The sequence below is a fragment of the Moschus berezovskii genome, chromosome 4, assembly GCF_049115385.1.
Source record: "Moschus berezovskii isolate FMDL1 chromosome 4, NW_MosBer_1.0, whole genome shotgun sequence".
Lineage (NCBI taxonomy): Eukaryota > Metazoa > Chordata > Mammalia > Artiodactyla > Moschidae > Moschus > Moschus berezovskii.
Window position 1 is genome coordinate 835,027 of NC_142463.1, and position 15,210 is coordinate 850,236.

Here is a 15,210-nt window from a genome sequence, read left to right on the forward strand (position 1 = left end):
TGGCCACGGTGACCGACAGCAAGAGGGCCGGCAGTGGGGCTGATGAGCGGCGGCGGAGCTCAGGCCGGGCGCCACTCTGCACCTGCGCTTTCTGAGCGCCAACCTTTAGGGTTCTCACTCGTCCAGTGAGAAACAAGACTGGCAGTCACAAGTCACAAACAGAAATGCACGCTGGGTGAGGATGGTGTCCGGGGCTCAGGGGTGAGCATGCTGTGCAGATCAGCTTCTGGCTCCGTGGGTGACTCCGTGGGAGGGTGTGGGTCTCACCTTAGCGCAGGGGATGGTGACAGGCGAGGAGGGACAGCCAGGCCAGGGCATGGGGGCTCCCTGGGGCTGGACTCCCACGACCACCCTGCCGCTCCCCTGGGGTGCCCCCTCACCTTGGGGAGCCCCCTCGGCCAGGCTGCCAGCCACAATCTCACGGATACGGGCAGGCACGGGGGTGGGGGAGGCCCGCCAGTGCCCCCCACGCACGGTCAGCGCCCGATCTTCTCTGCTGGCCGTAGGGCTCAGGACGGTGTCCTCCAGGCTCTGAAAGACACACACCAAGAGATCCCTGGGGCCAGCAGGTCCCGGCACAGCTGCCAGACCCCCTCATAAATCCACTGGAGTTGGGGGGCCATCCCCCTACCCTGGGGAGGGCCAGTGAGGCTGAGGTCCCCCGAGGCCACCTGTGAAGGGGGCCGGTGTCCCACCCATCCCGGGGCTGCTCCAAGCTCAGGTGAGGAAGGGAGAGCGGTCAGGGAGCTCCCAGCCCAGGCTCCACACGCCTCTGCGGGGCTGCCCTGACCTCTGCCCTGGGTCTCTCCGGGGACGCTGAAAGGCAGAGCCCTCGCCTTTGGTGCCCCAGGAGCAGGCAGTCCCCCAGTTTTCCCAGTGGGGTTTGGCAGGGAGGGGCCTGAACCCCACCCAGCGGGCCCAGAGCCCTATGGACAGAGGGGCTGGCCACCGGTAGCAGGACCGGGTTGCACCCACACAGCTTCCTGGAGAACGAGGCCGGCCGCCCTGTCCTCGGGGAGGGGCTGTGGGGGTCCGGGGACGGGGCAGGGCAGGACCAAGGCGGGCAGCAAGCTCACAGTGGGCACAGCTTCCGGCCGGCCCTCCAGAGTGGCTGAGCGGGTGCGGAAGTGCTCCGAACAGGCCTGGGAGTGGTAGCAGACCCAGAGTCCCGGGTCCCCAGAGGCTGGTCCCGGGCTCCCGGGCTCTGGCCGGCACTTGGCCTTGGGCCTGCGGGTTCCCGGCTGCAGGAAGGTGGCCCGCTGGGGGGCCTGGGTGCTCTCCAGAGCCCAGGGCAGGGCAGGGCCTTTGCGCCGGGGCTTATCCCGGCCCCGATGATGGGGAGGACATGTGAACGCCGGGCCGAGGCAACCAGTTCTGAAGCAGCCTGAGAACTCTGGACGTGGGTGCGTGACGAGAAGGATTGCCCAGGGCCGGGAGGTGCCCAGCTGCCCAGCGGCCCTGCTGCGTTCGCCGTGAGGTTCAGGCCGTGAGGTTCAGGCCGTGAGTTGAGGCCAAGGGAGGAACTGGCAGTGCATGTCCATCCTGGGGGCTCTAAAGCCACAGACCAGGGGCCCTCACAACCTCCGAGGGCCCAGTACCCTGTCCTCCGGCATCCCGAGACCCTCACCCTGAACACCCCAAGGCTCCCTCCCATCCAGGGTGTGGTGCGTGACCACTGTGCAGCCTCTGTCTGCCTGTCCTCACCCCTCTATCCTCCCTGAAGACCCTTGTGAGGCCGAGGCCCCCCACCTGGCTCTGATCTTGGGCCAGGGTGCAGGGATGGAGGCCCTCCTGGGCTCAGCCTTGCCCTCCCGCCACGCCTGGTACAAGCTAAGCCTGATCCGTGCTCCCGGCCTCTTCTGCTCAAATCTGCCGGGAGAGAAAGCCTCCTCCTCCACGTCAGTTCCAGGGGCGCAGCTCGGGCATGACTACTGTGAGCCCCTGCCCCGCCTGCAGCAGCTCAGTGACCCCCAGACACTGAGCCAATGCTGCTGCCCTGCCCTGGAGTCACCCGAGTGAAACCCTGGGAGTGAGAACTCGGGAGTGAGGACCATGGAGGGAGGATCATGGAGGGAGGACCGTGGGGGGGAGGACTGTGGAGGGAGGATCATGGAGGGAGGACCGTGGGGGAGAGGACTGTGGAGGGAGGATCATGGAGGGAGGATCCGGGAGTGAGGACCGTGGAGGGAGGACCATGGAGGGAGGATCATGGAGGGAGGACCCGGGAGGGAGGACCGTGGAGGGAGGACTATGGAGGGAGGATCATGGAGGGAGGACCGTGGAGGGAGGAGGCAGCTCCCCTTCTCCCCCTGTGGGCATCTGCCTCCCCTGGGAGACCTTTGGGAGGCACCTTCACTACACCTCCCTGCAGACCCCTCAGCATGACCGGTGGGTGGTGAGCAGCCTCCCTGAGCTGAGAGAGGGGAGGAGATGCAGGCTGCCCTTTCTGGGCCCAGCCGGGGAGGGGGCGCAAGACCACCAAGGCCTCGCGGGCCCTCCAGGAAGGCGGGGCCGCAGGCAGGCGCTGAGCCGCAGTCCTCCCTGAGGGGTCACGTCCAGGAAGCCTCCTCCTAGGCCAGGAAGGCCCAGGCCCGAGGCCCCCCTCCCCGCGCCCTCCCTGCGCTAACGGGAAAGAGCCGTGGCACAGGCTTGACTCATTCCTAACATTTACAGAGGGTCACTTATTAGCCGGGGCGTCCCCGGAGGAGCTGGGGGCGTAATGGGTTCCAGCTGCGGCCGGGTGCCTGCGATGGGCCATGGCCCAGCTGGAGCCGCCGCAGGGGTGTGCGGAGGGCCTCGGGCGCCCCCTCTCCACCCGGCCCTCCCTACCCCCACTCCCTCCCCACCCCCACCCCACCCCCTACCCCAGCAGAAACAAACGGGGGTGGTGGGGAGGGGCCCGGAGTGGGAGGGCGTCCAGCCGGGGCGTGCCCCTGGGCCTGCGCTTGGCTTAGACCCCATGGTCAGCTACCCCCTTGCCCTCGGGAGACCCCGCGACTCCACCTACAGTTATGTGGGCCAGGGTCATCTCCGGGTTTTGGTCTGTCCCCGGGGTAGGCTGTCCTCCTGTGACCGGGAGTGCACTGGGAAACTTCCAGAAGGCCCCTGGCAGCAATCTCAGCTGGTCAGAGGGGACAGCAGGGCTGGGCCTCAGCCTCCCGCAAGACCCCAGACCCGCCCGTGGAGCTTGCCCGTGTCCCCAGGTCCTTCTCCCCGTCAGCTCAGCCTGCCTCTGAGGACCCCGGGAGGTCACAGCCCCCGTGTGACAGCACCAGCGGGAAACCCAGTGGGACGGCCACCTCTTGATTCATCTCTGCCCCCCTCAGCGTGCGGCTGTATGGACGGGGAGGGCCTCCACCCCGAGGAACATGGGCTCCCCGTCCGCCCACCCGAGATCAAAGGGGTCTCCCCTGTAGAGATCGGCGGGGGTCCCTGCTCCGCCGCGGCCAGCTCACAGACCAGCCCAGGCCCATCACCTGCCGTCGGGAGCCTTGTGTTCTCATCTTTGAAAATGGGGGGGAGTCCCAGGGACCGAGGGCTGTGCCTCCGTGGAGGGTGGGGGTTGCTTCCCTGGGACCCCATTTTCACAGACTTGAGGGGGCTCGGAGGCAGATGCCACTGAAGAGCAGAGAGGGAGGTCTGGCAGAGCAGGCTCACTGTCCCCCTTGCTGGTGCCCGCTCTGAATCGGGGGGCTGCACAGGCACACAGGTCCACAGAGATGGGGGGACTTGCAAAAAGAGCCCGGTGGCTTCCGGGGGCGGTGAGGCTGCCGCACACCCAGAGCCGGGCTAGGGAGAACCCTGGGTGCGCCAAGGTGGGTCCAGAGCGGCCCAGTGGCGAGGCAGGGAGGGCGGCCAGAAGCCGTATCCAGTCACCCTGCGAGAGTGGGAGGCCGGCGGGGACCTCGGCTCAGCCCGGACACAGGGGCGGCCTGGGGGCAGGAGCCGGGTGAGTGAGGGTGTCGGACGGTGGGGGCCCGGCCGGCGGAGCTGCAAGAGTGCCACCGTGTGGCCGCGAGGGGCGCTGCGGGAGCGGGGGCTGCCCCGCCAGGGGAGGAGGCTGGGACCCCCGCCCCCCAGAGCAGCGGGAACGGAGGGGCGCGCTGTCTGTGGACAAAAGGGGGAAGCGAGCAGGCGACCCCCCTCGAGGGTTCTCAGCACATTTATATCTGTCGTCTCGACCTGAAAGGGCAGATCAGGGTCGCGCATCTACAGCGGCAGTGGCGGCGCCAGGACCAGACCCTGCCCAGACCCCCGGCCCCTGCCCAGCGGCCAGGAGGCAGGACTCCGCAGGCGCACAGGCCTGGGGTCTCCGCGCCGTCGGAGAGCCTGGGGCCACCCCAGCCCTCTCTCCTTCTCTGCCTCTGCCCTCCTTCCTTTTCTGCCCCGGGCACTCCCACAGGGCCCCCTGCGCCCAGGGCTGGGCACAGCCTGAAGAACACACCCTAGGATGGGGCGTCCAGTCAAATCCAGCCCCGGACGTCGGCTTGCCCTCCTTCTGTGGCTTGGCCTGCGGTACGGGCCCGGGTGGCCGCCTGCCAGGCTCCACTTTCGTAGGAGGAGAACCCCTCTGTGTCCGGGGTAACACCGGCCCTGCCACGCTGCGTCTCAGGACCGCCTGCCCAGGTCTCCGTGTGTCGGGTGAGCCCCCTGGGGCCCCAGGAGCCGAGCCAGCGGTGTGGTCCTCGAGTAGTAACAAAGGGGCAGTCCTTTCCAGGCCTGAAACCAGGCGTTGAGAAGGTGGGGGACAGCATCTCGTTCACCTCTGCACCCGCACCGCAGCCCCATCAGCGCTTGGTGCATAGGCAGGCTCGTCGGACACAGGTCAGCACCAGAATGACACGAGCAGACGTGGACACGGGTCAGCACCAGAATGACTGAAAACCAAGTCCACAGTCTGAATCACTAACTGAAAATGACTCGGATCAAGGATGCTGGGGATGGCAAGCATCCAGTCGACCTTGTTTGCTCCCGTGTCCCCGGTGCCCGCACAGGCTTCCTGGAGGAGGTGGCATTTGAGTTGGACCTTGAAGGGTGAGTAAGAGTCCACCAGCAGAGGGGACACGATCAGGTGTCTGGGCAGAGGCAGAGGCAGCGACGTCGGCGTCTAGTATGTCTGTGTGGGGCGGGGGCTGGAGGATGCGGGGGTACAGGAGAGATGGCTGGTGGCTCAGACTTCCGCTGAGGACCATGCGGCCCCATCCTCATTTCTGAGCCAGGAAGGGAGACGAGGCCCGTCTGATGAGTGCAGGGGCCCTAGCTGCCATCCATATGAGGCTTGGCCTCACCCTGGCACTCTCAGACCCTCCCGGCTCTTATCCCATGCATGGGCCCTCCCTCACCCAGACTCTGGGAAGCCCCCAGACCACCCGTCTCACCCTCGTACAGATGGGGACCCTGAGGCAGAGACAGGCACCATCACTGTGCCCACCCCCCGGGCCTCCTGCTGGCACCTCCTCCCCCTCCCCTGGGTCCTGTCCCCTCCTCCCCTCCCCTCAGTTCCCCCCAACTTTGGAATCTTAAACCAAAAATTAAAGGGAGGACACAGGACACTGGAGGGCGCCGGGAGCCGGCACTTGCTTGGCAGCATCTAGAACAGCCATTAGACGGTGACACACCTACTGAGGATGGAAGAGCCTCGGGAGCGGTGGACTAGATGGACTGGCACTCAGGGGAGGTGGGCGGTGGGGCGACCCGCACGGGGGTGGGTCCTCTGCATTTGCAAGGTCAGCGACAGAGCACTTTGAAGCTGCCTTGGGCTGGAATGACCCTCTGAACAGAGTCGGGTTCTCAGCTACCATCATTTTAAAAACAGTAAGCAACCCAACAGGTCAAATACCCAGGAGCAATTGTAATAGTAAAACGTGCCAGGCTTCTCCATTGAGAACTGCAGTGAGTAAAATTGGCAATAACATAAGTGGAAGAATGGATTCTGTCTGTGAATTGGAAGACTAGAGCCCCCTCAAATAGCTCTATAGATTCAATGAAATCAGAGTCCAAACTCCAGCAAGGTTTTTAGCTTGTAGAAATTAACAAACTGATTCGAAAATGCATGTGAAAAAGTGTGGAAGTGTTAGTCACTCAGCTGTGTCCAACTCTTCACAACCCCACGGACTGTACCCTCCAGGTTCCTCTGCCCTTGGGATTTCCCAGGCCAGAATACTGGAGTGAGTAGCCAGTATTGCAGAAATTAACAGACTGATTTGAAAATTCATGTGGAAGTGGCAAAATTACGGAGGGAATCGGGAAGGAGAACAAGGCTTATGGTCCCCGATGTGGAGACACGTCACGGATCCACGGTGGCGAGGGTGGGGTGGCGCTGGTGCCAGGGCCACCTGACCAGTGGCAGAGTGTGTGTGCACACGAGCACACTCAGACGCACATGCGCAGGCGTGTGTGCACGCTGGTGGAGACGGAGATGGCGCGCAGGGCCCGGAAGACGGTGTGAGTTTCAGTGGAGCCAGGCTGCCTGGCTGTGTGCACAGAAGGGAACGCACGGTGGGCCCCGCCGCATGCCACGCAGAGGTGGCTTCCAGGCAGATGCGGGTCTAACTGTGAATGTGATACAATAAAGCTTGTAAGAGAAAGCGTAGAGGAGCGTCTTGTGACCTTGGAGTAGGCCCAGTGTGTTTCGTCAATTGGTCACGAGCAGCAGGAACCTCAGGGGAAATGGGCAGATGCTGCCCTGCTGATGCTAACAGCGGCTGCCCAGAAGCACCGTCCGCACCACTACTCAAAATGTAACGCGAACGAAAGAGTCTGAACCTTCCTGAAACTTCTGAGGGAATTGGGTCTAGAATCACAGATCTTCCTGCCCGGGGCTCCTCTGCCCGTTGGCCAGCTTCGTCCACCTGGTCTGGTCCAGGCCCTCAGAGAGTCCAGCTCTGAGTGTGGGTGGGGGGCTGGAAGGGGCTCAGGGAGAAGCTGGGGTGGGCAGTGGCTCTGGCTGCAGTGAGTGGGGTGTCCGGGGGGAGGGAGCACCTTCAGGTCTCTTACCACGTGAGCCCCTGTCCCCAGGCAGCGCCTTGCCCAGGCCCTTGGTTTCTGTCTGCAGCTGGAGGGCTGGAGGAGCCATCTCTCCTGCCATCTGTCTGGACAGCCTATCTGGGCACCTTTGGCGCCCGCCCGCCCGTCTGCTCGCCCAGGAGTAATTGCCCTGAGATCGCAATCACCACCATGCAGATGACAGGTGCTGGCGGGCGGGCCGCCACACCTACCAGGGCTCCCCACGGCTTTCAGATGACAGCTTCCCATGGGCAGCAAGAGCTGGGGCAGCCTCGTGTGCCATGCACCGCTGCCCACTGCTGGACATGGGCACCATCCTGTGTTTCTCCTTCACACCAGCCTGTAGCCACAGCAACTTCAACACTCAAGCTCTACTTTCCTGGACTCCCAAGGGGTGATAAGTTCCCCCTCCCAGTGAGGTGCTGCCTGCCTGGGGAACGGGGGTGTGAGCCGCCCTCCCTCCCCCGGCCCCGCCCCTGCCAGGACGTCGGAGCACTGGCCTCGCGGGAGCCGGGCAGACAGTCCCACCCAGGGCCACCGTGTTTGCCTGCTGTCACCTGATCCACATACCCTGACGTTGCCCCTGCCCGCCCCGCGTGTGCAGACATGACCCCCCTGTGTGATCTAATCACCAGCACAGCTGTGGGCAGTGACCCTTTCCTGGGGACCCGTCTGCTTGCCTGGGGCCGTGTCACCCCCTACAGCATAGTTCTAAGCTTCTAGTCACTGAGCTAATAAATGGCTGAGTCAGTTGATTCCCAGGGGTTCAACTGGGATCCCTGGGGATGAGGCAGGGTGGGGACGGGCTGGCTGTGGTGGCTGGAGCCAGGTGACGGTGGGGGTCGGGGTGCAGGGCTCTTAAGGGGCTGGGATGGCAGGGCTGGGCACCGGGCTGCAAGTCTGGAGTGAAGGGGGGCATCGGGGGTGACGCCCAGGTGCTGTGGTTTTTGTCACCCAGGTGGGGGCCATAAAGGAAGACAGAAGCAGGACTTCTGGGCCTCACGGAACAGACCCTGGGGCGGGCCACACCCACTGCTGGGTCCACAGCTCTCCAGGAAGGCCCGCTGGCTCCCACACTTTGCCACCAAGGCAGCAGTGAGCCAGACTGTTGGGGTGGGGGGGGTCCTCCATCTCCCCCAGCCCCAGAGTGCAGGCAGCAGGCTCAGGGTGCAGAGAGGGGGCTGGCTGCCCGAGCTCACAGCGCAGAGCGGGGGGCTGGGCCCGGGCAGAGGCCCCCAGCCTCCATCAGACTCTCCCCAGGCCCTGTCCTGCTGGAGTCTGCACGCGTGTGCAGCTGTGTGTGTGTGTCTGTGTGTGTGCGTGTGTGTCTGTGTGTGAATGCCTGTGTGTGTGTGCGTGTGCTGTGTGTGTGAATGTGTGCGCACGCTCATTCTATGTTTGCGCTGACCACATGAGCATGTGGAAAGTACCCCTTGCAGTGGGGAGCTGTGGCCCTTCTGTGCAGGGTCCCTTCCCTCCCAAGGGGCCTTTGGCCCCTGCTCCCAGGAGGGCAGCCACAGCACTGACCTTGATCACGGCATCCAGCCCCAGCCGGGACCGCTCGGCAGAGTCCCCGTTGCCTGGCTCACTGGAGGCGGAACTCATCACGGCCTTGTGCAGAGGACCCAAGAGAAAGCAGTGGCTCCGCGGCCCGAGACTCTCCTCCTGGGACCCTGCGTTCGTGCACCGGCCCCACACCCGGCCAGCACTGGCTCCTCTGTCCTGGACGCCCAGCTGCCCCTCTGAGCTGGCAGGACAGTGTGGCTGACTGAACCCACAGGCGTTGCTGCGGCAACTGCGACGCGGAGGGCTTGGTTTCCTTGGAAACAGGAGGGCGGCTCTGTTGCCACGGGGACCAAGGAACGCTGTTGTAAGGAAGCTGATTCCCCGGAGACCTGGAGACGCCCTGGGTGACGCTGTCTACCTGAGTGACCACATGGGGGAGGGGCTGGCCTCTCCCCCAGACCCCCACCCATGCAGGGAAGGGCCCCAGCCCTCCGCTGGGCAGTTGCCCTGGAGGAGTTGTGTGCTTGGGGGCCACACACAAGGTGGGGGAGGCACGCAGACCACCCGTCCCTCCAGACTGAGGATCATAAACCGTGACATTTTCCAAGCATTTGCAAAGGGACCCGAGTTCAGTGGTGTGATGCCTGTAACGGCTGGGCAGACTGAGCCTGCAGGGGGACCAGGGAAGCCCGTGGGTGTGCCTTCCGGAAGCTGAGTCCTCTGGAGCCCTTCAGGGGGACCTGTCCCGGGGTCGTGCGTGTCCTACTTGCCACGGGCAGTCCACCTCTCCCTCCCCCAAACCTTCCCGGGACCACATAAGCATGGGCAGCAGCTGACCTGTCAGGAGTGGTGATGGGTGAGGCCAGGCAAGGGGGACTTAGGCCTACTTCTGCCCCAGGGAGGGGTCGCGGGGGCTTGGAACACGTGACCCTGCCCTCCAGAGAGGGTTCCTACCTGGGGACTCAACACGGGGTGCTCAGGCAGGGGGAGGCCGGGGTCTGCAGAGGTGGTTGTGACCGTCAGTTCAGACCACTCGGACGAGTCCAGACCAGACTTCACGGTCAGAAACGAGCCCAGCTGGTGAGCCTGGGTGGCTGGGGTTGTTCCTGCCCCGCCCCCTGCCCAACGCCCATCCTGGCCTGTTCTGCCCCCTTGAAGCCTCGTGGCAGAGCTGCGCACCCAGGGGTCTGCGGTCCTCACCCCACCCAGCGTCCTCTCCTTGGAGATGCCTCTCTGGCCCCGTGTGGCCGTCCCCTCAGGGCTCACACGGGCCCCGTTGGGCACCACCCAGGGCTTCTCTGCCTGGTGTCCGTGCTGTGGCTTCTACCTGGGGCTGTCAGTGGACCAGCAGGGCCCTTGGGCGGGGCTCAGCCCAGGGCCTGGGCGCAGCCCCCAGGGAGTGCTCTGGGCCGAGTGGAGAGTGTCAGGGAGGTGCTCAGCACGTGGGCCCTGTGGGCTGGGCTGGGGCAGCGTGGGGTCAGGGAGGACCGCAGCTGTCCTGACTCCCACCCGTGGACCCTGTGCCTCCCCCGGGTGCTTGGAGGGAGTCCCCGGGCACTGAGGGCTGCGCTGTGGCCTTGACCACCTTCCCTGGCCCAGGCCGCGGCCGCCCCGGCCCTGCGCACTGTTCTCCTGTGGAAGCAGGAGATTTGCCATGTTCTCCTTGGCCTGTACTGCATTTATGGCAACAGGTCGCCCGCAGACTCCCCAGGGACAGTGCAGAGCCCTGGCCATGCTGGGCCCATGTGTGGACGGGGACCCCAGGGTGAGGGGCGGGGAAGCAGAGGCAGAGCTGGCAGGCCTTGCCTGGCCCTGGGGACATCCGCATTTGCCACCCTTGACCTAGACCCTCCCCAAGAGGAAGGGACCTCAAACTCTCACCGAAGGGCTGACTTCCTTGGCTCAGGCCACTCCAGCCCCTGGACGGCCGTCTCGGGCCAGCCGCGGACACGACACCTGGCCCTGACGTGTCCTCTGAAGGCAGCCCCGGGGAGGGCGAGTGTCCCTGTCCCACCCTCACCGTGATCGGCTGGGATCTAACTGGCAGGGCTCCTCCGTGACCCCGGGCCCCAGGCACTGGGCCTCCTCACACCCCTGGCAGGTGTGTTCGGGATGGCCGGGGACTGCTCACGACAGGAGTGGCTCCCCTGGTGGCTGGGACTCTGCCGACCCTGGTCTGCAGCCTCCGGGGCTGTGTCCCCTGCAGGTGCTAGGCAGAAGCTGGCCTGAGAACCCTGGCACCAAAATACAGCCCAGTCCTGGACACTGGGGCGCAGGCTTGGGCACCGGCCGGAACCACTGACCCTCCCGCTGCCTGGAGACAAGGCTGACCCTCCCGCTGCCCAGTGGCCCCAGCCACTCTGAGTTCGTGCCTCCGGCCAGCCCGGCCCTCCATCCACGCTTGGAGCTGTGTGTGACGCTCTGCGGGGTCGGGGTGCTGCGAGGCTCACGCTCAGGGACACTGCCTGCCAGCTTCTGGGGGTCCCCCTGAGTGGGCCCCGGGCCTGTGGGCTGTGGGAGACAGGCCTCAGCCCCTCCCATCTCTGTGCAGTGCAGGGGCCTCCCGTGACATCCGTGGCACTGCCCAGAGGCCACGGGGGACCACCAGCCCTGGTTTTCCGGGGGGTTCCAGCCGGGGGGAGGCCCCAGGTGCAAAGCCCAGCTGTGTTCGTCCACTCAGAGGGCTGCCCGAGGGCGCTGCAGTGGGCAGGCTCGGGGGTTGGTCTTGGGGAAGGGAAGTAGGAGTGACTTGTGGACCCCGCCTCCCGACACACGCTCTCGGGTGGGCACAAGGGAACATGATCATTGGCTTTCTGCTACCTTTTGGTCACAACAAAAGCATACCGAAAAGAAAAACAAGAACAACCCATACCCGCCTGCAGACCTGGAAGCAAAGTCTTACCCCGCCCACCACCGCCCAATACCTTCAGAAGAGAGTTGATCGACTCTTGGGTCAGGCTGGGCAGTTGACGCCGCGTCCTAGGGGAGGGTTTGGAGGAGGAAGTGGCCACCCGCTCCAGCACTCTTGCCTGGAGAATCTCGTGGGCAGAGAAGCCTGGCGGGCCACAGTCCACACGGTCGCAAAGAGTCGGATGCGAGTGACCGACTGGCACACGTGGGGAGGGCTGCGGGCTGGCCCTGGGTCGACTGACGGGCGTGGATGGGAGCTGGGTCGCCCTGGGCCACCCGAACGCAGTCTTCCTCTCCCCGGGCCTGAGAGGGCGTCTGCCGGGGCCCCTGTCTCACCGGCTCCTCCCCATACCGTGACAGGCCCTAGGAGCCCCTCCTCTCCCTGCAGGCCTTGCCCACCCCCATCCAGCTGTGCCCTCCGGCTCCCTTCCCGCCTGGGAAACCTTCATGGCTCAGCTGTCCACTGCCCGCTTGGTGGGGAGGGGGTTACCTTCCTGGGTACCATTGCTGGTGGCCTGCAGGCCTGCTTTTCCTTGAAGGGTCCCAGTGTCCACAAGCACCTGGACGGCTTGCCCCCTCAAGGCTCTGCAGCCCCCACTGGATGGAAGGATGGAGCTTCACACCCCAGCCCTGCCCCCGCCCCCGCCCGCACAGGCCTCTGGAGGCTGCTTCCGGACATGACGGCCTCCCCAGCTTCTCCGTGAACCCTGGGCCGATTGGCCCGGCACCCCCTTGCATACCCAGTCCTGTGTGTCCCCTCGTGCTCATGGCAGAGCCGGGTGCCCGGGGAGAAGAGGCTGCAGCCACGCTGCCGGCTGGCTCCCAGGGGCTGTTGGCCTCCCCTCCACCCACCATGCCCCTCCCGGCCGCCCGCAGAGACTCCGAGGCCGATTGGTGGTCAGGGGGACAGTGCCCAGGCCGCGGGCACCGGGGGCAGTGGCAGGTCCTGCCACAGTGTGGGGGACGCACTCAGGAGGCCCAGCTCAGCCTGTGGGCAGGGCACTCCGCGCACGTCTGCCGTCCGGTCAGGTGGCAGCCGGTGATACGGGATGTGCCATGAATGGGCTGGAGCCGCAGGGACACTGAGCAGGCAGGCCACGCTGGGTGAGGACCTGGGTCTGACCCCGGACAGTCAGAGGGTGTCCAGGGCGTCACTGCTAGCGGCGCCTTCCGGGGGCCTGTCCTCCCTTCTCTGCAAGCCCCTCCCCAGCTGGACTGTCTGTCACCTGTGCTGAGCCCGCGTGGGGGCTGCCATTCAGGAGCCTGTTCAGGGGGTCGTGTGCCCCTTCCAGCGCGGGTGGGAATTCTGAAATATATGCTCCCGCGCTGAGTTACGCTGAGAGGGGTAAGCAGCGCAAACATGCTGGACGAACTGCCCTGCGCCACCCACCCGTGGGGAGCTCGTCAGACCCGCCCGGGTGTTGAGCACGCCTGCTCCCCTGGGGTCTGCGGCCGGCCGGGTGGGCGTCTGCTCCCCTCTGTCCCTCTCGTCTCTCCCTACAGGGAGCTCACGTCCAGCTTCCCGGGACATCCGCCCCACGTGCCCACATTTCCTCTTGTTGCCCAAGTGCCCGCTGTGTGAGCACCTCTGGCCACCCTGGGACTCTGAGGAGGCCCTCCCTGTCGGGGGCTCCAGGAGGAAGGGCGTGGTCTGAGCTCACCCCGTCGGGGCCCCGCTCCCCACAGAAGTCTGGGAAAGTAGGGGGTCCGGCCAGCAGCTATGTGTGTGTGGGGTGCCTGGTGGGGGGGTTGTCAGGGACTGTCAGGGGACCAGCCTGCCTGAGCGGCTTGAGGGGACACAGGAGTGGTCAGGGGTCAGGCAGGCAGGGGCTGAGGCCTGGCCAGGGCTGGGGGAGAAGGTTCCTGGGAGCGTGGATGCAGGGGTGACACCAGAGAGCCTCCCCATCAGGTTTGTCTCCTGGAGGGCCGGCCCTGACAGCTCAGGGCCAGGGACTGGAGGCCTGGGGAGAGGTGGGCGGGGGTGGGGGCAGATCCAGGACTCACTGGGCAGAAGCGGGGCACCTCTGAGACTGGAGTGGGGCAGGGAGAACCCTCTGGGGGAGGTTGGAGATGCGCGTTGAGTTTGCCGGGTCCGAGGGGCTCTGCCAGACCCTGGGACACATGGACCTGGCCGTGGGGTGCTGGGATCGGGGCGCCAGCAAAGGGTGAGGATGGGCACGGGAGGGTGAGGAGCGTGGACAGCCAGCCTCCGGCCCTTCAGGGTCACTGACCAGGAGCAGCTCTCCAGGGATGGCAGGGGCTGGTGCCCCGGGCGGGGAGGGCCCCTGCCCCAGGGTCCTCAGAGCGCAGAGCCCAAGGCAGCCCTTTGGGCATGGTGTGGGCTTTCCCCGCGGCTCAAAGCTCTTGGCATTTTGGGCAGACAGGCTTTGCCAGGTCTCCTGGGCGAATTCAGGAGAGCTGTGAGATTCGTGGGAGGGTGACGCTGGAGCAACGTGAGGATCCTTGAGTCACAGACGGTGGCTCCAGATGCAGGCAGGGCCCCGTGCCAAGGGTCAGGTCAGGGAGGAAGGGCCCCAGCGCCCCTCCCTGCAGGTCAGCATCCTTCTGGCAGGTGGCGCGGGAAGCAGGCGGAAGGAGCGGGGTGCCAGGAGGGCTGCTAACAGCGTGGGCTTGACTGCCTGGAGCTGCCCTGGGGGAGGGGCAGGCATGCCCTGGGCTAACCCCGAGGGCAGGCCTGGCTAGGGCTGAAGACAAGAATCTGTTTTCTCTTGACTATCACGAGTTGCCTTGTGAGGTGGTGAGCTCCTCATCCCGGGAGATGCGGAAGCGGAGACACTCCCTCGGGGGCTGCAGCTTCTTAGCGGGGTTTCCAAGCACCAGGAATGGAGTGCTTGATGCCGGTCCTGCCCACAGCGTTGAAATGGGCACAGCTCCCTGGGTGTCTCGGGTTGGGGCGGGGGTTGGGGGTCCCCTGGAGCACTGCAGGGACAGTGTCTCCAAATGCCTGGCCGGAGGTGGGCCCTATGTTCACTGTTTGCAGACCTTGTGGTGGCTGAACGCAGATGCACAGCCAGCTTGGTGGGGCCCAGGTTTGGCAGGGCAGTTCCCGAGGCTGATTGGGATTTGTGAAGCGGCAGGCGGGGCTGGACCATGCAGAGGGGGCGGCAGGTTGAGGCTTCCCAGGCCGGCCAGGCAGGCCCAGGGAGACACCCTCCGGAACTGGGCTCTGTCCAGCACCAGGGCCCTGGGGGTGACGACTCCTCTCAGGCCGAAGGGCAGGTGGGTGGGAGGTGGGCCCCTCGAGGGTCTGAGGGCCTGGGGCTTGGCGCTGGGGCTGGACGCATGCCCTGCAGGGGGAGGAGGCAGCGGGTTTGGGCTCCCTGCTTTATGTGGGCACAGGTGCCTAAGGTGGGGGTGGTGTCCAGGTTGCCATGGAAACACAGCCTCTTGGCCTGGCCGTCAGAGACAGGCTGCTGGGAGGTGGCAGCTGCAGTGGGCAGCTCCCACTGAGGGGTCCGGCGCGGCCGTCGGCCTGCTCACGTCTCATCCGAGCAGTGGGGATGGCCCACGTCACACCTGTGGCTGCTGCGACGGGCATGAGGGTGGCAAGGAGGCGCCCGGGACAGGACAGCATGGGCTGGGTTGCCGGGCCCAGAGGGGCAAAGTCCGGAGCCTGGACACCCTTAGGCCTGAGCCGCGGAGCCGCAGTGGCGGGAGGGAAGCCAGGCCCCGCCCGCCTGTGACATTCCTAGTCGCTGCTGCCTGACTCACCCTCACTTCAAAGCCGGGGCCCCGTGTGGCTATTTAGCCGCTGCGCCCCGCCCGCCG

At 65.7% G+C, this 15,210-nt stretch overlaps 1 protein-coding gene across 1 annotated transcript in view; it reads right to left on the reverse strand.

The window, feature by feature from the left end:
- Positions 1–8,746, reverse strand: part of CROCC2 (ciliary rootlet coiled-coil, rootletin family member 2) — a 54,659-nt gene extending 45,913 nt beyond the window's left edge. The window contains 2 exon segments of the mRNA XM_088836021.1: positions 381–531; positions 8,533–8,746. Coding sequence (XP_088692147.1) covers positions 381–531; positions 8,533–8,610 — 229 coding nt within the window. The 5' untranslated portion in view covers positions 8,611–8,746.
- Positions 8,747–15,210: the final 6,464 nt, after the last annotated feature.